This window comes from Gigantopelta aegis, chromosome 6, assembly GCF_016097555.1.
Source record: "Gigantopelta aegis isolate Gae_Host chromosome 6, Gae_host_genome, whole genome shotgun sequence".
In the NCBI taxonomy this organism is placed as follows: domain Eukaryota; kingdom Metazoa; phylum Mollusca; class Gastropoda; order Neomphalida; family Peltospiridae; genus Gigantopelta; species Gigantopelta aegis.
The window spans coordinates 563,077-586,016 of NC_054704.1; the positions used below are offsets into that span (position 1 = coordinate 563,077).

The 22,940-nt window shown below is 39.6% G+C and overlaps 3 protein-coding genes across 4 annotated transcripts in view; 1 reads left to right on the forward strand and 2 right to left on the reverse strand.

Annotated features, from left to right (window-relative positions):
- LOC121375033 (HEAT repeat-containing protein 1-like) overlaps positions 1–1,624 on the forward strand; it is a 58,425-nt gene extending 56,801 nt beyond the window's left edge. For both annotated transcript variants that reach the window (XM_041502240.1, XM_041502241.1), the window contains exons 16-18: positions 10–159; positions 1,052–1,160; positions 1,304–1,624. In XM_041502240.1, the coding sequence (XP_041358174.1) occupies positions 10–159; positions 1,052–1,160; positions 1,304–1,392 (348 nt within the window). In that variant the 3' untranslated portion in view covers positions 1,393–1,624. The remainder of the gene's footprint in view (positions 1–9; positions 160–1,051; positions 1,161–1,303) is intronic.
- Positions 1,625–3,070: 1,446 nt separating this feature from the next.
- LOC121374941 (nucleolar GTP-binding protein 2-like) overlaps positions 3,071–22,940 on the reverse strand; it is a 50,083-nt gene continuing 30,213 nt past the window's right edge. The window contains exons 7-14 of the mRNA XM_041502086.1: positions 17,600–17,713; positions 15,905–16,033; positions 14,011–14,115; positions 13,115–13,273; positions 11,827–11,922; positions 5,644–6,748; positions 4,782–4,924; positions 3,071–3,194 (exon numbers count right to left, since the gene is read on the reverse strand). Of these exons, the coding sequence (XP_041358020.1) occupies positions 3,105–3,194; positions 4,782–4,924; positions 5,644–6,748; positions 11,827–11,922; positions 13,115–13,273; positions 14,011–14,115; positions 15,905–16,033; positions 17,600–17,713 (1,941 nt within the window). The 3' untranslated portion in view covers positions 3,071–3,104. The remainder of the gene's footprint in view (positions 3,195–4,781; positions 4,925–5,643; positions 6,749–11,826; positions 11,923–13,114; positions 13,274–14,010; positions 14,116–15,904; positions 16,034–17,599; positions 17,714–22,940) is intronic.
- LOC121374942 (basic proline-rich protein-like) lies at positions 9,814–11,797 on the reverse strand. The gene has a single exon (XM_041502087.1). It carries the CDS (start codon positions 10,604–10,606, stop codon positions 9,815–9,817), a length of 792 nt encoding a protein of 263 aa, XP_041358021.1. The 5' UTR covers positions 10,607–11,797; the 3' UTR covers position 9,814.

Below are 22,940 nucleotides of genomic sequence, written 5' to 3' on the forward strand. Positions count from 1 at the left end.
ATGTTTCAGATCGAGAATACACAGCCTCGGTTTGAGGAGAGAATCTCGCAGCACCTCGTCCCGTGTATCACTCAGTTCGCGGTCGCGGCGCAGGACGACTCACTGTGGCGCTCACTCAATTACCAGATCCTGCTGAAAACAAGAAGTGCCACACCCAAGGTAAGACCTCTTTAACTCAATTACCAGATCCTGCTCAAAACAAGAAGGGCCACACCCAAGGAAAGACCTCTTTAACTCAATTACCAGATCCTGCTCAAAACAAGAAGGGCCACACCCAAGGAAAGACCTCTTTAACTCAATTACCAGATCCTGCTCAAAACAAGAAGGGCCACACCCAAGGAAAGACCTCTTTAACTCAGTTACCAGATCCTGCTCAAAACAAGAAGGGCCACACCCAAGGAAAGACCTCTTTAACTCAGTTACCAGATCCTGCTCAAAACATGAAGGGCCACACCCAAGGTAAGACCTCTTTAACTCAGTTACCAGATCCTGCTCAAAACATGAAGGGCCACACCCAAGGAAAGACCTCTTTAACTCAGTTACCAGATCCTGCTCAAAACATGAAGGGCCACACCCAAGGTAAGACCTCTTTAACTCAGTTACCAGATCCTGCTCAAAACATGAAGGGCCACACCCAAGGAAAGACCTCTTTAACTCAGTTACCAGATCCTGCTCAAAACATGAAGGGCCACACCCAAGGTAAGACCTCTTTAACTCAGTTACCAGATCCTGCTCAAAACATGAAGGGCCACACCCAAGGAAAGACATTTACATGAAAGCTAATGTAGGAATAACACTTTTGACTCATTATTGGGAATGTAAACTATACAGTAACATTTAAACTGTAAAGCTCATGGTTCATAGTTTTATTTTAAAGTTAACCTCCAAGATTAAATGTTGTGGCTCTAAAATGAGCACCTAATAGCTGCTAATGATTGCTCAACAAACAACATGGTTAGCAGTTTGGAACCTCCTGCTTTTTAAATGTGATGGCTAATTTTTGTTAGCAAATCAAAATGAGAGTAAAAGCCGACCGATTCTCTTTCATCAGATTCGTCTTGCAGCCCTGGATGTGATCGACGCCTTCAACAAGAAACTAGGAGAAGACTTCATGTCCCTCTTACCAGAAACCATTCCGTTCTTGGCAGAATTAATGGAAGGTTGGTGTACACTCCTTATTTCTCTCGTGGGCAAAAATATTTTAAAAGTCCAGTTATTTCAATCAAAATAATAAAATGTGTAATAAAAAATGATGTAACATGACAGTGTTTGAGGTTAATATCAAACTGTTTTACTTCACCAGATGATAACGAGGATGTGGAGAAGCGCTGTCAGGCTGTGATTGCAGACATGGAGAAAACACTCGGCGAACCACTGCAGAAATACTTCTAGAACATCTTGGAAACACTCGGCAAAATACTTCTTGAACATTTTGCAAATATTCGGCGAAACACTGAACAGAATTTTGACAGAACTATTGAAGCAATATTTTGAGAACTTTCTTTGACTGCTGCAAAAATATGTCACAAAATTATTGTCCAAATAAAACCATTTCAATTGACATCTAGAACATGGTGCAGCAAGCCAGTGAAGACGTGCTTAGTAAATAAATATCACAGAGGTTGATCAGTGTTGTTACTCGTGTATTATCTTTAGCAAAGATTCTCCATTTAAGAGTTTAATGGTTGGTACAACCAAGTATGGGTATCTGGTCTTCAAAGCTTTGTGATGGGTCACAATCCAAAACAAGCATTCGGAGAGTACTGCTAAAGCAATACATGTCTCCTACCAGGCCCAACAAATTTGCATATCTCCTAAATGTCATAATTCTGTGAAAATGGGTAAATCGCCATGTAACTTAAACTTGGTCTGTAACAGTACATGATAAAGCTATACACAACATTTCAGTGCGTTGCAAAGAAAGAAAACAAGTCTGGAAAACAAATGTTTGAATCTCCTACAATCAAGGGCCATAACTCTGTCAAAAATGGGTAAATCTCCACAAAAGTTAAACTGATCTATAACAGAACATGATAAAGCTATACACAAAATTTCAGCTCAATATTTCAAGGCATTGTCAAAAAAAACGGATTTAGTTTTTAGTTTGAGTTCATTTCAACTTATTTTCGAGCTTATATCCAATTAAGCTTCAAGTATGCTGTCATGGGCACACACCTCAGCTATCTGGTTTCTCTGTCCAGGACAGTGGGTTAGTGAGAGAGAGAAGAGGGAGTAGTGGGTTGGAGCCAGTACCGGGTTACAAACCCTGTAGTCCGATGGCTTAACCACCACCGGTTTGTTTTAGTGGCATCACTTTAAAAACTAAAAAGAAAACCTGGTTCATTCGTGCTGCTGGCTCGCTAATCAACCAATCAGTGAGAAGATTTTGGTGTCGATCAGGTTCATTTCCAAGAATCTGTTCACACCCAACTTAGTAATACCCGAACCTCGGCATTACCTTGATGTATGAAACTGACCTCGGCTTTCATCAAAACATTACCTAGATGTATGAAACTGACCTCGGCTTTCATCAAAGCATCACCTAGATGTATGAAACGGACATGCTTCAAGGGTTAAATCTGATCATGACCAAGGACATTTTCATTCTTTGGTAATTTTATTTTTGTGTTTAAACTATTAAGTATTTCATTTTTCATTATCGGCATTACTCTTTCTGGCTACCAGATTACTTCAAATTATTTGTATTTGTCCACTATGTTAAAATATCCTACCACTGACAAATATACTCTATTTCAATAAGTCATATTGAGCAATAACCACCTGTGGGTCAAACTAGGGGTGCAATAATTATTAACAATGTTACAGCGACTCGTGGCAGCAGAGTGTGCACATGAAAGGTGGAACTTCAGACACAGATGAATTAAGCATCATGTTGATTGTGGAGCAACTGGACCTGCCAAATATGTCTAGTAGCCCAGCGGACTACAGTGTTTAGATATATGGAAGCCCAGGCGAGAAATCGGTACCCAAAATGGAGGTGGGGGAGCTGTGGATGATTATCTAGTTATGCGAAAATGTCACTGAAATAGAAACAGACAACAAAGTTTTGAACAGTTAATTGCTTTTTATTTACATCCAGCACGTTATCGGTAACTGCGGTTCTTCACGTTGGCTTTGGAGTAGAAGTGAACTCCAATCTTCCTGTCTCGCGCCTCTCTCTCCATCTTCCGCCTCTGAAAAACAATCAATGAATATAACAGCCAGAGGTTCTAGAATACGGTGGCACTCAGGCCAATGTTTTTTAAACTGGGGTCACTAAAAATTACTTTGTGGCAAGTGGTCAAAAAATATAATAATTTAAAAAAAATACAAAACTATGATCATACGAAAACAAGAGAGTTATAAAGTGTAAACATTGAAAATACAATTTAGTTCGTGTAGCCACCAATAATCTTTGACCCATACATGACATTAATATACCTACTCGTGTAATTTTATTCAAGGTATAAAGTGTAAACATTGAAAACAATTTAGTTTGTGTAGCCCGAGTTGTTTGTGTTGTGTGTCTGTTAACCAGAGTTTATTAAAGATATGAACACTTCCCGAGTTGTTTGTGTTGTGTGTCTGTTAACCAGAGTTTATTAAAGATATGAACACTTCCCGATTTGTTTGTGTTGTGTGTCTGTTAACCAGAGTTTATTAAAGATATGAACACTTCCCGAGTTGTTTGTGTTGCGGGTCTGTTAACGGCTACATTCAATAAGAAAAGGCAAGTAATATTTGGAACAACTCGGCATGTAAACTACGGCTATCTTCATATTTCATATAGAATGTCAACAAAATGTCCAACCATCTAAAATTTTATAGTTTTAAAGTTGGAATATTTCCGTATCAAGTATTAAAGATTACAATGTGATTGTGAGTGTGACCTAGTGTGCAGAAAATGGTCCAATCCCGGCCTTGTGTTAAGATCATAACTGTCCTCTAATTTTCACTTGAATACTGGTTTTTATTTGAATACTGCAATATACGGGGGGAGGGGGTATATTTTCACTTCAATACTGGTTTTTATTTGGATACTGCAATATACGGGGGGAGGGGGTATATTTTCACTTAAATACTGGTTTTTATTTGGATACTGCAATATACGAGGGGAGGGGGGGTATATTTTCACTTGAATACTGGTTTTTATTTGGATACTGCAATATACGAGGGGAGGGGGTATATTTTCACTTCAATACTGGTTTTTATTTGGATACTGCAATATACGGGGGGAGAGGGTATATTTTCACTTGAATACTGGTTTTTATTTGGATACTGCAATATATGGGGGGAGAGGGGGGTATATTTTCACTTAAATACTGGTTTTTATTTGAATACTGCAATATATGGGGGGAGAGGGGGGTATATTTTCACTTGAATACTGGTTTTTATTTGGATACTGCAATATACGGGGGGAGGGGGTATATTTTCACTTCAATACTGGTTTTTATTTGAATACTGCAATATATGGGGGGAGAGGGGGGTATATTTTCACTTAAATACTGGTTTTTATTTGAATACTGCAATATATGGGGGGAGAGGGGGGTATATTTTCACTTGAATACTGGTTTTTATTTGGATACTGCAATAGACAGGGGGAGGGGGTATATTTTCACTTAAATACTGGTTTTTATTTGAATACTGCAATATATGGGGGGAGAGGGGGGTATATTTTCACTTGAATACTGGTTTTTATTTGGATACTGCAATATATGGGGGGAGAGGGGGGTATCTGGAGATGGGTAGGAGGTGTTATTTTCACTTGAATACTGTCTTACTTGTTTCCCTGTTATTTTCACTTGTTCGTCTTCACTGCCAGCCCGTTTGCGTGATTTCGTTCCAATGCTGCTCCCTGCAGGAATGACATCAACAAACATCACCGAGTCAGTTTCCTGCACCTCATAAAAACATCCTTGTTCATCTATAACAGAAACACGCTGATAGAGAGAGGACGCTGATAGAGAGAGGACAGATTGACAGACATCGGAATTGTATTCATAACAAATATAGGTAGTTCATGAAGACCTGGGGCCTAATTCACTAAACCCTCGCAACTTTGCGATCTCCCAGTGTAATGCTAAAGGACTTGCAAAGAGGATGCTTTGTTCTCTAGCAGAGACTAAGAGACCTTTGTAAATTAGGCCCCTGGGTAACAGGAGCTGATGCAGAATGTTTCTAGGGGAGTGGAGCATATTTGATAAAGGGCACCTCCTGTATTCCAAAGTACACGATCATGTATTAACTATCAGGTAATCCACAGAAACACCCAGTCAATCAAAGCCATATCCCCATCTAGGTGAATATGTTAAACACTGATTTTGGGGCAACTTACAAGTTTGGAATGGGGTTCACAATTACAGCATCTTCCTCTCAGATTTGTGTATGGGTCAACTGCAATTAGGCCATGGGTTAATTGGGTGTGCAAGACATTTTCTAAACTGTTCAATTCACAGCCGGTTGGATTGGAAAATTGCTCATTCTTCACCAATCCCAATTCCATCTAAATGTTTGTAGTAGGCAGATTTAATAGTCTTTCAGATGAATGTTTTTGCAGCATATACTAGCTGTTAGACCCATTCTGAACAAAACTGGCTAGAACAGAGGTTAAATTGCCATGTATTTAAAAATAGTAATCTCTACCTGTTTTCTGCAGTTTGGCGATGTTTCCCTGGACACTGCCCGACCGTGACCGTGACCGTGACCTTGTAGATGGTAACGGTGTCACGCTCCATTTCCCACTTGGAGTTTCCTTCACATCGGCCGTCTGCTTCATACCGCTGCTTGGTGTACCGCCAGTCTGCTTCTTGGGTTTGAAACTTATTTTCTTCTGAGTTGTCCTCAATGTTTTTAAATTTTTAACTCTCATTTTTGGCTTTTTCTTTCGTTTCAAACTTCCATCATCAATAACCGATGATTTTGAAGATTCACGTTCAGCCTGTGGTTTTGTTGAGTTCTTCCCTGTCGGATGGTTTTGAGATTTGTTAGATCTACGTTCACCCTCGAGTTTCGTTCTGCTCCTGTCTGTGCCGCGCTCCTCGCCCTGAGACTGCGACTTGATGGATTGATCTAAACTCACTCTGGTGTCACGATTTGACTTTGTTTTCACACATTTCACTTGTTGACTGCTAGCTGCCACTGATTTGCTATTAAAGTGTTTCTTTTTATCAGGTTTCTGATCATCTGTATCTTCCCACTCACCGCCATCGTCAGCATCTTCACAGTCATCATCTAAATCATCGACATCACTGTCTGTGTTCTTATCTTCTTCATCATCCTCACTCTGAACATCACCATCATCATCACCTTTATCCTCCTCACCCTCACCATCCTCCTCCTCCTGTGGTATTTCTCTCACATCGTCAGCCTCGAACACTGGCTCCACGTGGATGTCACGAAGATTCTGTTTCACTCTTGGTTTAACACGATTCTCTCTGTCAACTCTTGGTCGAATGCAGCTGTCTTTGTCACTCGATACTGATGTCTTCTCTTTAGTGTCCACACTAGTCAAGTCCCCCACCTTGCTGTTTTCACTTGCTGGGTTAGTGTGTGTTGTAAGTGATGTTTCTTCTGTATTCGTCTTTTCCTCCATCTTGCTGTTTTCACTAGCTAGGTTAGTGTGTGTTGTCAGTGATGTTTCTTCTGTATTCGTCTTTTCCTCCATCTTGCTGTTTTCACTAGCTAGGTTAGTGTGTGTTGTCAGTGATGTTTCTTCTTTGTTTTTCTTTTCCTCCTCACTAGGTTCATTCTATAATGCAATATTTTATTATCAAGGTTAATGGACATCCTTGAGTCACGATTAAACATCTACACAAACTGGTGCGTCCATATTACATGTATACAAAGAACCACCATTCTGCAGATATTCTATAGAGGATAATAAACAAGTTACCAGTTATTATCAAATTTATGTCCCGAGTGAAAAAAATTCCACTTGTCACAAGCTTTAGCGAGTGACAAATGAACATTATTTCACGAGGGACATAAATTTGATAATAACTGGTATCAAGTTTGTTATTCTATTTATTACCTCGGCTATTTTTTCTCTAAAAACCTTTATTTTCCACGCACATGCACGAAGGCCAACCTGTATAGAAACGATGCAAACCACTTTACTTTTCTGAGAATTACTATAACTTTGTAATTTAATCACGTTCATAGATAATTTTCAAAAACACAAGTTCTCTTTATTCTACTTCAAAATCGATAATGAATTGCATTAAAATGACATTTTGTTATAAATTTAACACCAAAAACAGAGAGCCGTAAACGCAAAGTCTTTAAACTACATGATGTCATTTTGTGGGTTTGTTAAATCGTGATGACGTCATATTTAGTACTGACAGTCATTGGTTTGTAAGCATCAAATTGTCAAATTGTATTGTTCGTTAGACCAATGCAGAATATTTCTGACTGAGAAAATATGGAAAATATTTTCCCTGTTATGAGTGACCACTGGTGTAATAAAGAAAAATATTAAATTTAAAAATACTGTGTCACAACTAACAGATAATCATTGGTGTAAGTTTCGAGTTCTATTAACAGAGTAGCAATAGTGGTAAATGCCAGAATACATGTGTATTTGCACCTGCCAAGAATAAATGGGTAATATGACAATGTAGATATCAACGTTTTGTTTAAAGTAAAATACATTATATTCAGTATTCAGTAATACATGGCTATTAACCTTCAGGACACTGCAGACGAGATGTCTCGCCCGACATCACACAAGTCAACATACTCTACATTGTATTAACCTTCAGGACACTGCAGACGAGATGTCTCGCCCGACATCACACAAGTCAACATACTCTACATTGTATTAACCTTCAGGACACTGCAGACGAGATGTCTCGCCCGACATCACACAAGTCAACATACTCTACATTGTATTAACCTTCAGGACACTGCAGACGAGATGTCTCGCCCGACATCACACAAGTCAACATACTCTACATTGTATTAACCTTCAGGACACTGCAGACGAGATGTCTCGCCCGACATCACACAAGTCAACATACTCTACATTCTCCAATTCATATTTCCTGCCGTTTGGCAAACAGGACCTAATCGCACATAATAACAGAACAGGAAATAGATTAATGGAGAGTATGGCAGCTTAAATTGTTTGTTTTTCAATGAAAAATCCCTGGGAATTTTGAGTTGAAAAAGTGGTTTTCGGTAAGTATTTTCGTTAGACAACAATGGCGGAACATCGTGATAATTTTGAGGAATCGATAGCTGATTGTGACAGCTAATTTGATGATAAATTTTATTGTTTTACCGACAACAAAATTCAGGAAATATTGGGATATAAATCCTGGTTGATTTTTAAAAAAATGTGGTCAGGAAAACATAGTTATTGGGAATAATGGCTATAAATAACTCACAGTTAATCCCAATTGAGCATAAGTAAGGGCGACTTATCAATATTTTGCATATTTTAAAACCAAATAACATAAAAATTAGAAAAACCCACGAAAATAGTATATCACATATGAACATTATTTTATGTATTTATAAAAACATTTAAGCGAAAATATGTGAGTAAAAGTTATAAACTTGTCAAAACTTAATCCAGTAGCCTGAAGGTTAAATCAAATATTAAACACAATTTGATACAGCATTACCTGTAAGAACATTTACCTTGGGTCCTGGAGGTTTAAGAACATTTACCTCAGGTCCTGGAGGTTTCATTACCTTGGGTCCTGGAGGTTTAAGAACATTTACCTCAGGTCCTGGAGGTATTATTACCTCGGGTCCTGGAGGTTTAAGAACATTTACCTCAGGTCCTGGAGGTATTATTACCTCGGGTCCTGGAGGTTTAAGAACATTTACCTTGGGTCCTGGAGGTATTATTACCTTGGGTCCTGGAGGTTTAAGAACATTTACCTTGGGTCCTGGAGGTTTAAGAACATTTACCTCAGGTCCTGGAGGTATTATTACCTCGGGTCCTGGAGGTTTAAGAACATTTACCTCAGGTCCTGGAGGTATTATTACCTCGGGTCCTGGAGGTTTAAGAACATTTACCTCAGGTCCTGGAGGTATTATTACCTTGGGTCCTGGAGGTTTAAGAACATTTACCTTGGGTCCTGGAGGTTTAAGAACATTTACCTCAGGTCCTGGAGGTATTATTACCTCGGGTCCTGGAGGTTTAAGAACATTTACCTTGGGTCCTGGAGGTTTAAGAACATTTACCTTGGGTCCTGGAGGTTTAAGAACATTTACCTCAGGTCCTGGAGGTTTCATTACCTTGGGTCCTGGAGGTTTAAGAACATTTACCTTGGGTCCTGGAGGTTTCATTACCTTGGGTCCTGGAGGTTTAAGAACATTTACCTTGGGTCCTGGAGGTTTAAGAACATTTACCTTGGGTCCTGGAGGTTTCATTACCTTGGGTCCTGGAGGTTTAAGAACATTTACCTTGGGTCCTGGAGGTTTCATTACCTTGGGTCCTGGAGGTTTAAGAACATTTACCTTGGGTCCTGGAGGTTTAAGAACATTTACCTTGGGTCCTGGAGGTTTAAGAACATTTACCTTGGGTCCTGGAGGTATTATTACCTTGGGTCCTGGAGGTTTAAGAACATTTACCTTGGGTCCTGGAGGTTTAAGAACATTTACCTAAGTAAGGGCGACTTATCAATATTTTGCATATTTTAAAACCAAATACCATAAAAATTAGAAAAACCCACGAAAATAGTATATCACATATGAACATTATTTTATGTATTTATAAAAACATTTAAGCGAAAATATGTGAGTAAAAGTTATAAACTTGTCAAAACTTAATCCAGTAGCCTGAAGGTTAAATCAAATATTAAACACAATTTGATACAGCATCACCTGTAAGAACATTTACCTTGGGTTTAAGAACATTTACCTTGGGTCCTGGAGGTATTATTACCTCGGGTCCTGGAGGTTTAAGAACATTTACCTCAGGTCCTGGAGGTATTATTACCTTGGGTCCTGGAGGTTTAAGAACATTTACCTTGGGTCCTGGAGGTTTAAGAACATTTACCTCAGGTCCTGGAGGTATTATTACCTCGGGTCCTGGAGGTTTAAGAACATTTACCTCAGGTCCTGGAGGTATTATTACCTTGGGTCCTGGAGGTTTAAGAACATTTACCTCAGGTCCTGGAGGTATTATTACCTCGGGTCCTGGAGGTATTATTACCTTGGGTCCTGGAGGTTTAAGAACATTTACCTTGGGTCCTGGAGGTTTAAGAACATTTACCTCAGGTCCTGGAGGTATTATTACCTCGGGTCCTGGAGGTTTAAGAACATTTACCTCAGGTCCTGGAGATATTATTACCTTGGGTCCTGGAGGTTTAAGAACATTTACCTTGGGTCCTGGAGGTTTAAGAACATTTACCTCAGGTCCTGGAGGTATTATTACCTTGGGTCCTGGAGGTTTAAGAACATTTACCTTGGGTCCTGGAGGTTTCATTACCTTGGGTCCTGGAGGTTTAAGAACATTTACCTTGGGTCCTGGAGGTTTCATTACCTTGGGTCCTGGAGGTTTAAGAACATTTACCTTGGGTCCTGGAGGTTTCATTACCTTGGGTCCTGGAGGTTTAAGAACATTTACCTTGGGTCCTGGAGGTTTCATTACCTTGGGTCCTGGAGGTTTAAGAACATTTACCTTGGGTCCTGGAGGTTTAAGAACATTTACCTTGGGTCCTGGAGGTTTAAGAACATTTACCTTGGGTCCTGGAGGTATTATTACCTTGGGTCCTGGAGGTTTAAGAACATTTACCTTGGGTCCTGGAGGTTTAAGAACATTTACCTAAGTAAGGGCGACTTATCAATATTTTGCATATTTTAAAACCAAATATCATAAAAATTAGAAAAACCCACGAAAATAGTATATCACATATGAACATTATTTTATGTATTTATAAAAACATTTAAGCGAAAATATGTGAGTAAAAGTTATAAACTTGTCAAAACTTAATCCAGTAGCCTGAAGGTTAAATCAAATATTAAACACAATTTGATACAGCATCACCTGTAAGAACATTTACCTTGGGTCCTGGAGGTTTAAGAACATTTACCTCAGGTCCTGGAGGTATTATTACCTCGGGTCCTGGAGGTTTAAGAACATTTACCTCAGGTCCTGGAGGTATTATTACCTTGGGTCCTGGAGGTTTAAGAACATTTACCTTGGGTCCTGGAGGTTTAAGAACATTTACCTCAGGTCCTGGAGGTATTATTACCTCGGGTCCTGGAGGTTTAAGAACATTTACCTCAGGTCCTGGAGGTATTATTACCTCGGGTCCTGGAGGTTTAAGAACATTTACCTTGGGTCCTGGAGGTTTAAGAACATTTACCTCAGGTTCTGGAGGTTTCATTACCTCAGGTCCTGGAGGTTTCATTACCTTGGGTCCTGGAGGTTTAAGAACATTTACCTTGGGTCCTGGAGGTTTCATTACCTTGGGTCCTGGAGGTTTAAGAACATTTACCTTGGGTCCTGGAGGTTTAAGAACATTTACCTTGGGTCCTGGAGGTTTCATTACCTTGGGTCCTGGAGGTTTAAGAACATTTACCTTGGGTCCTGGAGGTTTAAGAACATTTACCTTGGGTCCTGGAGGTTTAAGAACATTTACCTTGGGTCCTGGAGGTTTCATTACCTTGGGTCCTGGAGGTTTAAGAACATTTACCTTGGGTCCTGGAGGTTTCATTACCTTGGGTCCTGGAGGTTTAAGAACATTTACCTTGGGTCCTGGAGGTTTCATTACCTTGGGTCCTGGAGGTTTAAGAACATTTACCTTGGGTCCTGGAGGTTTAAGAACATTTACCTCAGGTCCTGGAGGTTTAAGAACATTTTACCTCGGGTCCTGGAGGTTTTACGAAGTACGGGATCTTCCCTCTCTGCCAGTCATTGAGCACCATCTTGGCAACCGTACTCAGGTCCGGTTCACCTTTCTGAAACACACACAGGATACAGATAAGAAACTACTTAAACTCAAGTCCGGTTCACCTTTCTGAAACACACACATGATACTGATAACAAACTACTTAAACTCAAGTCTGGTTCACCTTTCTGAAACACACACAGGTTACTGATAACAAACTACTTAAAGTCAAGTCCGGTTCACCTTTTTGAAACACACACAGGTTACTGATAACTACTTAAACTCAAGTCCGGTTCACCTTTCTGAAACACAAGGATACTGATAACAAACTATTTAAACTCTGGTCTGGTTCACTTTCTGAAACACACAGGATACCGATAACAAACTACTTAAAACTCTGGTCCGGTTCATCTTTCTGAAACACACACAGGATACCAATAACAAACTACTTAAACTCAAGTCCGGTTCACCTTTCTGGAACACACACAGGATACTGATAACAAACTACTTAAACTCGGGTCCGGTTCACCTTTCTGGAACACACACAGGATACTGATAACAAACTACTTAAACTCGGTTCCGGTTCACCTTTCTGAAACACACACAGGATACTGATAACAAACTACTTAAACTTGGGTCCGGTTCACCTTTCTGAAACACACACAGGATACGGATAACAAACTACTTAATTTTGTTAAACAAACTACTTAAACTCAAAGAGCAATCATTTGAATGGTGACCAATGTTAAATATTCTAGTGTTGCTGATCTTTCTTCTCAATAGAGTCTCCATGAGTTGACTTGAGTCTGTTCACAGGACTCAAGTACCAGTGCAAGGAAGAGCACTCATTTAATTGTTTTTAAAATTATGTCATTTTGCCATATGCATGCTGCCAGTTACATTATAGGACTATGACACATGGATGGAAAACAAAAGTCGAAAGTGTGAAATGCAATACAATGGCGTGATTTGGCATCCATGTTCAGTGCTGGACTTAAGATGCATAATGCTAGTTTCCTTTATTCCTAGGTCTCATTATCATCCGTACAAGTGTCGGGTACTCGGGTCCGGGTCGAGTTTAACCCTTGAGTACGTTATTTTTGGTTCGTGCAGGCAGCACTTCTCGATACATGTAGTTACCTGTGTGAACGCCTCACGTTATTTTTGGCTCGTGCAGGCAGCACTTCTCGATACATGTAGTTACCTGTGTGAACGTCTCACATTAGTAACAGGGAATCATAGGTGCACAATAAAAAACAAACCTTCAACAGTCTTCCGGATTTTCGAGCCAGCTGCTCCAGGAAATCCTCCGGACTCGACCAGTCGTTGATGTTGTACGTTTTCTGAACGTATTCCTTCTTGGCTCGCTCCAACACAGCCCCAATATAGTCTTCTGGAGATCTGATATTTTCAACACGCACCTGTAATCAGTACCTTAGTGTTCTACAATACAACCAGGTGTGTTAATTACTACATTCTACTGTCACTTGGGGACATACTGAACCTGTAATCAGTACCTTAGTGTTCTACAATACAGCCAGGTGTGTTAATTACTACATTCTACTGTCACTTGGGGACATACTGAACCTGTAATCAGTACCTTAGTGTTCTACAATACAACCAGGTGTGTTAATTACTATATTCTGCCGTCACTTGGGGAAATACTTAATTCTCACTGGCCACCTACCTTAAATGTTTTAACTATAAAATGACCACCTCCGATTTAAAGTCCCGCCACCAGAAAATACATTATTTGCTAATTTGTGGTACCTATGTATCACTTTCACTATGTTTATGAAGATTGAACTCTGCAGTCAAGATTCTTAGTACTCATTTCGTTTTGTTTTGTTGAAGCATTGTAACAGAAAGTCCTGAAAACTGATGCGATGGTTTTAATATTTCCTAAGTTAAGGAGATTTAAAACCCCATAGAACTCAAACTTGATCAGTAATTCTACATGATAAAGCTATTATATGAAGAAAGGTATGCCTTGCAAACAAAATTCGAGAAAACTCTGAAGTTCACCATAACTGTGCAAATCCCCATGACACTCTGATCTGTAACTACATGAAAGAGCTATACACACAATTTCAGTATTTTGATTCACTTCAAGGAAAAGTATGGATTTGTCCCGGATTGACGCGGAGAAGAAACTCACCACTCCTTTCAGCACGGTGTCAGTCTGGGTGGCGCCGGTCGGATACACAATTCCGGGACAGTCAACGAGGAATATTCTCTTCATCAGCGTGATGTACTGCCACACCTGAAAAGAAGCACACACAACACCTGAATAGAAACACACACAACGCCTGAATAGAATCACACACAACACCTGAATAGAAACCCACACAACACCTGAATAAAAAACACACATGACACAAATAAACACACAACACCTGAATAGAAACACACAACACCTACATAGAAACACACAACACCTGAACAGAAAAACACAAAACCTAAATAGAAACACACACCTGAATAGAAACACACAACACCTGAATAGAAACACACAACACTTGAATAGAAACACACACAACACTTGTATAGAAACACACAACACCTGAATAAACACACAATACCTGAATAAACACACATCCTGAATAAACACACATACAACACTTGAATAGAAACACACTCAACACCTGAATAAACACACAACACTTGAATAAACACACACACACACACCTGAATAAACATGTGAATAAACACACAATACCTGAGTAAACACACAACCTGAATAAACACACACTTGAATAGAAACACACTCAATACCTAAATAAAACACACACAACACCTGATTAAATACATAAAATAACTGAATAAACATGCACAACATCTGAATAAATACACACAGCACCTGAATACATACACACATCTCAATAAACACAGAATACCTGAATAAACACATAACACCTCAATAAACACATACATCTAAATAAATACACACATCTGAATAAACACATAACACCTGAATAATCACATAAATCTAAATAAATACACACATCTGAATAAACACGTAACACCTGAATAAACACATACATCTAAATAAATACACACATCTGAATAAATACATAACACCTGAATAAACACATAACACCTGAATAAACACATACATCTAAATAAATACACACATCTGAATAAATACACAACACCTGAATAAATACACACAACATTTGAATAAAGTTAAAGTTTGTTTAGTTTAATGATACCACTAGAGCACATTGATTAATTAATCATGGGCTGAATGTTAAAAATTTGGTAATTCTGACACAGTCATCAAGAGGAAACCTGCTGCATTTTTCCATTAGCAGCAAGGGATCCTTTATATGAATTTCTCAAAGACAGGAAAGCACATACCATGGCCTCTGACCAGTTGTGGTGCACTGGTTGGAACCAGGAGAAACCCAATCAGTTGAATGGATCCACCGAGGTGGTTCAATCCTACGATGCAAGCACCCCAGGTGACACTCAACCAACTGAGGTAAATCCCGGCCCCACATCTGAATAAACACACAACACCGGAATAAACGCACAACACCTGAATAAATGCACAACACCTGGATACACACACAACACCTGAACAAACACACAACACCTGAATAAACACACAACACCTGAATAAACGCACAACACCTGGGTACAAACAACATCTGAATAAACACACAACACCTGAATAAATGCACAACACCTGAATAAATGCACAACACCTGAATAAATGCTCAACACCTGAATAAACGCACAGCACCTGGACACAAATACAACACCTGAATAAACGCACAATACCTGAATAAACACACAACACCTGAATAATTGCACAACACTTGAATAAACACACAACACCTGAATAAATGCACAACACCTGAATAAACACACAACACCCGAATAAACACACAACACCTGGATACACACACAACACTTGGATACACACACAACACCTGAATAAACACACAACATCTGATACACACACAACACATGTACTCTGTGTGATTGCAAGGCCAGCCTACTATGACTGGATACAGAGATAAATAAAGTCTGTAAGTGGACCAAACCTTCGTTTCTCCCGCTATGGGCGCCACCTTGCAGACTTTCTTAGCTCGCAGCGTGTTGATGATGGAACTCTTGCCGACGTTCGGGTAGCCGATGAAGCCAACACTGATCTGTTTCTTATCGAGGTGAAGCTGGAAACAATGTACAAACACTTTGATATTTTTAAGTGCGGTTAGAGGTGTACAAGGCTGTATTAACGTAAAATGCAATAGGTTTGACAGAGGTTGATATTTTAAGTGAGATTAGAGGTGTAGATGGCTGTATTATACTATTAATGTAACAATAAAATAGGTTCGACAGAGGTTGATATTTGTAAGTGTAGTTAGAGGTGTAGAAGGCTGTATTAACGTAACAATGTAATAGGTTCGACATAGGTTGATATTTGTAAGTGCGGTTAGAGGTGTAGAAGGCTGTATTAATGTAGTTAGAGGTGTAGAAGGCTGTATTAATGTAACAATGTAATAGGTTCGACAGAGGTTGATATTTGTAAGTGCGGTTAGAGGTGTAGAAGGCTGTATTAACGTAACAATGTAATAGGTTCGACAGAGGTTGATATTTGTAAGTGCGGTTAGAGGTGTAGAAGGCTGTATTAACGTAACAATGTAATAGGTTCAACAGAGGTTGATATTTGTAAGTGCGGTTAGAGGTGTAGAAGGCTGTATTAACGTAACAATGTAATAGGTTCGACAGAGGTTGACATTTGTAAGTGCGGTTAGAGGTGTAGAAGGCTGTATTAACGTAACAATGTAATAGGTTCGACAGAGGTTGATATTTGTAAGTGCGGTTAGAGGTGTAGAAGGCTGTATTAACGTAACAATGTAATAGGTTCGACAGAGGTTGATATTTGTAAGTGCGGTTAGAGGTGTAGATGGCTGTATTAACGTAACAATGTAATAGGTTCGACAGAGGTTGATATTTGTAAGTGCGGTTAGAGGTGTAGATGGCTGTATTAACGTAACAATGTAATAGGTTCGACAGAGGTTGATATTTGTAAGTGTCGTTAGAGGTGTAGAAGGCTGTATTAATTTATCCCGCAATCACTATATACATTGGCAAGATATGATGACTTGATAAATCTCTATATTTTTGGTCACAGACCAAAAATATAGGTCACGTGACATAAGTCCAACTCGATTTCAGACTAGATTTTCAATAAAAATACTCTTTAAATCATTTGTTTAAGTACAGTAAATACAAATAACTTTTAGTTTTTCGATAACAATACAAAACTTGTATATTTATTTATGAATTAAGAGTTTAGAAACGTTTTTTAAATGCCACAAAATGTGGCTAGGGTTTTACAAAGAATGGCGTCATACGGCAAAAGCATTGCAAGGTTGATAATACTCGATTTTTGTACACAAAACTGGAATAAATAATGATTTTCCGACTATTCTTGTAGGATTGCAGGATAAAAGAAATAACTGGTTACTGTATTAAGATATCAGCTTTATCCTGCTCAGGTGGTGGACCGGAAAATGTGGAGCATGTGAGGAGCAGAAGACAGTGGGGGTGGGGGCGGGTGGGTGAAGAGAACAGGAAAGTGAGTGAAGAGGGTTTTTGTAAAATTAAGAACACGAACTGCATGTGTAACAGACCGAAATGAAAATTATGTATCAGTAAGTTAGCAGAAGTTTACAGAATAAGCATTTCACATATCAGTGTTCATTTTACAACGTCAGTGGACGAGATGTTACCTTCCCAAACTGTCTCAACAGATTTATGAGTGCTCCCTTTCCGAACGGGTTTGTGATGCTTGCGTGGAATGCCATCGTTGGGTGTTCTGCTGACAAAATAGCCACCCACTTTTGCTGAAAATGAACATGTAAGACAAACAGGTTAGGTAGCACATCACATCACATCGAGTGGTCTCAGTAGAGACTAGAGGTGTACATTATCGTATGAACCGTCGCGTGTTCTCGGTAGAGACTAGAGGTGTACATTATCGTATGAACCGTCGCGTGGTCTCGGTAGAGTCTAGAGGTGTACATTATAACATGAACCGTCGCGTGGTCTCGGTAGACACTAGAGGTGTACATTATAACATGAACCGTCGCGTGGTCTCGGTAGACTAGAGGTGTACATTATCGTCCGAACCGCCGCGTGGTCTCGGTAGAGACCAGAGGTGTACATTATCGTACGAGCCGCCGCGTGGTCTCGGTAGAGACCAGCGGTGTACATTATCGTACGAGCCGCCGCGTGGTCTCGGTAGAGACCAGAGGTGTACATTATCGTACGAACCGCCGCGTGGTCTCGGTAGAGACCAGAGGTGTACATTATCGTACGAACCGCCGCGTGGTCTCGGTAGAGACCAGAGGTGTACATTATCGTACGAACCGCCGCGTGGTCTCGGTAGAGACCAGAGGTGTACATTATCGTACGAACCGCCGCGTGGTCTCGGTAGAGACCAGAGGTGTACATTATCGTATGAACCGTATTATCGTATGAACTGTCGCGTGGTCTTGGTAGAGACCAGCGGTGTACATTATCGTATGAGCCGTCGCGTGGTCTCGGTAGAGACCAGCGGTGTACATTATCGTACGAGCCGTCGCGTGGTCTCGGTAGAGACCAGAGGTGTACATTATCGTACGAGCCGTCGCGTGGTCTCGGTAGAGACCCAGGCCTTCTAGAATACGGTGGCCCGATGCCCGAGGCTAGTGTTTTTTTTATTCGGGCCAGTAAAAGTTATTTTGTGCAATCCCGATGGCAAGTGGTTAAATCTACAACACTACGTCCTAAGATCATACAAAAACAAAATAAACATCTACAAGTCACTTCTTTCAATTTTTTATCACATGCAATATTTCACTAACAAATAGTTGGCCACCAGTAATCTCTGACCCATCCATGACATCAATATACCTATTGATATAACTTTATTAAAGTTAAAATGTAAACATTGGAAAAACAAAAGTTCATTGTTTTGCCACCATTTTGTTTTTGACACTGGAATCCAAAGATTTGTTACTCTTAATACTAATAATATGCAAAACGGTAACCAGTCTTTTATTAGTTTTAAAGGTTGCATGTCACTATTTACAAATACTTTAAACATGTAAATTATTAATTTAATTTATAAAATATGACATAAATTGCAAAAAAGTTTTTTAAAATCTTAGGAACACAGTATCATGAAATAGATAAATTTAACAAAGTACCCAAATTGAAAAATTATTAATATGGTGTGTGTGTGTGGGGGGGGGGGGGGGGGGGGGTAAGCCTGAAACTGCAATACATGTACACTTTATGGTAATAAAGGTTCTGAATTGTTTCTTTTTCTCTTTTTGTTTTTTGAGGGGTTGGGGGGGGGGGGGGGGGGTGAGTTCCCATTCATAAACAATGTTGTTAATTGTTGTAATATGTCGGTAACATGGATTATTTTTTATAACTTCGGTGGTTTTAGTGGAAACAATAATTTAAAATTTTAATAGGTACAGTAACTTTATTCTAAACTGATGAAAATTATTTGCATATTTTTCTAAACAAACCATAAAGCATGCCCAATGAGCCTATCTGTTGTTTAAATTGACAAATTGACTAAACATGATCTCAGTATGAAAAATGGACATTTAAAAAGTTAATTATTTTAATTTACTGTTTTTGTTTTGTTTTATTAACAGTAAAAATTGGGCAAGTGAATTTTTCACCATGCCCAGTGAATTTTCAAATCCACTGGCCCTATGGCAAGTGAATTTTAAAAATATTCTAGAACCCCTGAGAGACCAGAGGTGTACATTATCGTATGAACCATCGCGTGGTCTCGGTAGAGACCAGAGGTGTACATTATCGTACGAGCCGTCGCGTGGTCTCGGTAGAGACCCAGGCCTTCTAGAATACGGTGGCCCGATGCCCGAGGCTAGTGTTTTTTTGATTCGGGCCAGTAAAAGTTATTTTGTGCAATCCCGATGGCAAGTGGTTAAAAAAAATAAAAAATTTTTTTTTTTTTTTAAAAATCTACAACACTACGTCCTAAGATCATACAAAAACAAAATAAACATCTACAAGTCACTTCTTTCGATTTTTTATCACATGCAATATTTCACTAACAAATAGTTGGCCACCAGTAATCTCTGACCCATCCATGACATCAATATACCTATTGATATAACTTTATTAAAGTTAAAATGTAAACATTGGAAAAACAAAAGTTCATTGTTTTGCCACCATTTTGTTTTTGACACTGGAATCCAAAGATTTGTTACTCTTAATACTAATAATATGCAAAACGGTAACCAGTCTTTTATTAGTTTTAAAGGTTGCATGTCACTATTTACAAATACTTTAAACATGTAAATTATTAATTTAATTGATAAAATATGACATAAATTGCAAAAAAGTTTTTTAAAATCTTAGGAACACAGTATCATGAAATAGATAAATTTAACAAAGTACCCAAATTGAAAAATTATTAATATGGTGTGTGTGTGTGGGGGGGGGGGGGGGGGGGGGGGTAAGCCTGAAACTGCAATACATGTACACTTTATGGTAATAAAGGTTCTGAATTGTTTCTTTTTCTCTTTTTGTTTTTTGAGGGGTTGGGGGGGGGGGGGTGAGTTCCCATTCATAAACAATGTTGTTAATTGTTGTAATATGTCGGTAACATGGATTATTTTTTATAACTTCGGTGGTTTTAGTGGAAACAATAATTTAAAATTTTAATAGGTACAGTAACTTTATTCTAAACTGATGAAAATTATTTGCATATTTTTCTAAACAAACCATAAAGCATGCCCAATGAGCCTATCTGTTGTTTAAATTGACAAATTGACTAAACATGATCTCAGTATGAAAAATGGACATTTAAAAAGTTAATTATTTTAATTTACTGTTTTTGTTTTGTTTTATTAACAGTAAAAATTGGGCAAGTGAATTTTTCACCATGCCCAGTGAATTTTCAAATCCACTGGCCCTATGGCAAGTGAATTTTAAAAATATTCTAGAACCCCTGAGAGACCAGAGGTGTACATTATCGTATGAACCATCGCGTGGTCTCGGTAGAGACCAGAGGTGTACATTATCGTATGAACCATACGAACCATCGCGTGGTCTCGGTAGAGACTGGAGGTGTACATTATCGTACGAACCATCGCGTGGTCTCGGTAGAGACCGGAGGTGTACATTATCGTATGAACCGTCGTGTGGTCTCGGTAGAGACTAGCGGTGTACATTATCGTATGAACCATCGCGTGGTCTCGGTAGAGACTAGCGGTGTACATTATCATATGAACCATCGTATGAACCATCGTGTGGTCTCGGTAGAGACTAGAGGTGTACATTATCGTATGAACCGTCGCGTGGTCTCGGTAGAGACCAGAGGTGTACATTATCGTATGAACCGTCGCGTGGTCTCGGTAGAGACCAGAGGTGTACATTATCGTATGAACCGTCGCGTGGTCTCGGTAGAGACCAGAGGTGTACATTATCGTATGAACCGTCGCGTGGTCTCGGTAGAGACCAGCGGTGTACATTATCATATGAACCATTGCGTGGTCTCGGTAGAGACCAGAGGTGTACATTATCCTATGAACCATCGCGTGGTCTCGGTAGAGACCAGAGGTGTACATTATCATACTGTAATACAAGGTCCATGATATGATTCATTAGCAACTGTAAGATATATTGAATTTGCTAAAATTCACATCTTAAGCTAGACACTAAAGCTATACCTATAGTAGCGATACTTAGTTAAGTCACAACATGGATACCAGTGATCAGAAATGTACCTGGCTCAACATGACAAAGGATCACAAGTGTACCTGACTCATCATGACATGGGATCAGAAGTGTACTTGACTCAACATGACAAAGGATCAGAAGCGTACTTGATTCAACATGACATGGGATCAGAAGTGTACTTGACTCAACATGACAAGGGATGAGAAGCGTACCTGGCTCAACATGACAAAGGATCACAAGTGTACCTGGCTCAACATGACATGGGATGAAAAGTGTACCTGGCTCAACATGACAAGGGATCAGAAGTGTACCTGGCTCAACATGACAAGGGATCAGAAGTGTACCTGATTCAACATGACATGGGATCAGAAGTGTACCCGATTCAACATGGCATGGAATCAGAAGCGTACCTGGCTCAACATGACATGGGATCAGAAGCGTACCTGATTCAACATGGCTTGGAATCAGAAGCGTACCTGATTCAACATGACAAAGGATCACAAGTGTACCTGACTCAACATGACATGGAATCACAAGCATACCTGACTCAACATGACATGAGATCAGAAGCGTACCTGGCTCAACATGACATGGGATCAGAAGTTTACTTGACTCATCATGACATGGGATCAGAAGTGTACTTGACTCAACATGACAAAGGATCAGAAGCGTACTTGATTCAACATGACATGGGATCAGAAGTGTACTTGACTCAACATGACAAGGGATGAGAAGTTTACCTGGCTCAACATGACAAAGGATCACAAGTGTACCTGGCTCAACATGACATGGGATGAAAAGTGTACCTGGCTCAACATGACAAGGGATCAGAAGTGTACCTGGCTCAACATGACAAGGGATCAGAAGTGTACCTGATTCAACATGACATGGGATCAGAAGTGTACCCGATTCAACATGACATGGAATCAGAAGCGTACCTGGCTCAACATGACATGGGATCAGAAGCGTACCTGATTCAACATGGCATGGAATCAGAAGCGTACCTGATTCAACATGACATGGGATCAGAAGCGTACCTGATTCAACATGACATGGAATCAGAAGCGTACCTGGCTCAACATGACAAAGGATCACAAGTGTACCTGACTCAACATGACAAGGGATCAGAAGCGTACCTGACTCAACATGACATGGGATCAGAAGCGTACCTGGCTCAACATGACAAAGGATCACAAGTGTACCTGACTCAACATGACAAGGGATCAGAAGCGTACCTGACTCAACATGACAATGGATGAGAAGCGTACCTGACTCAACATGACAAAGGATCACAAGCGTACCTGGCTCAACATGACATGAGATCACAAGCGTACCTGGCTCAACATGACATGGAATCAGAAG

Bases quoted from the DNA above. Each gene is read 5' to 3' on its own strand.
- LOC121374942 (XM_041502087.1), bottom strand. From the start codon at position 10,606: ATGAAACCTCCAGGACCCAAGGTAAATGTTCTTAAACCTCCAGGACCC.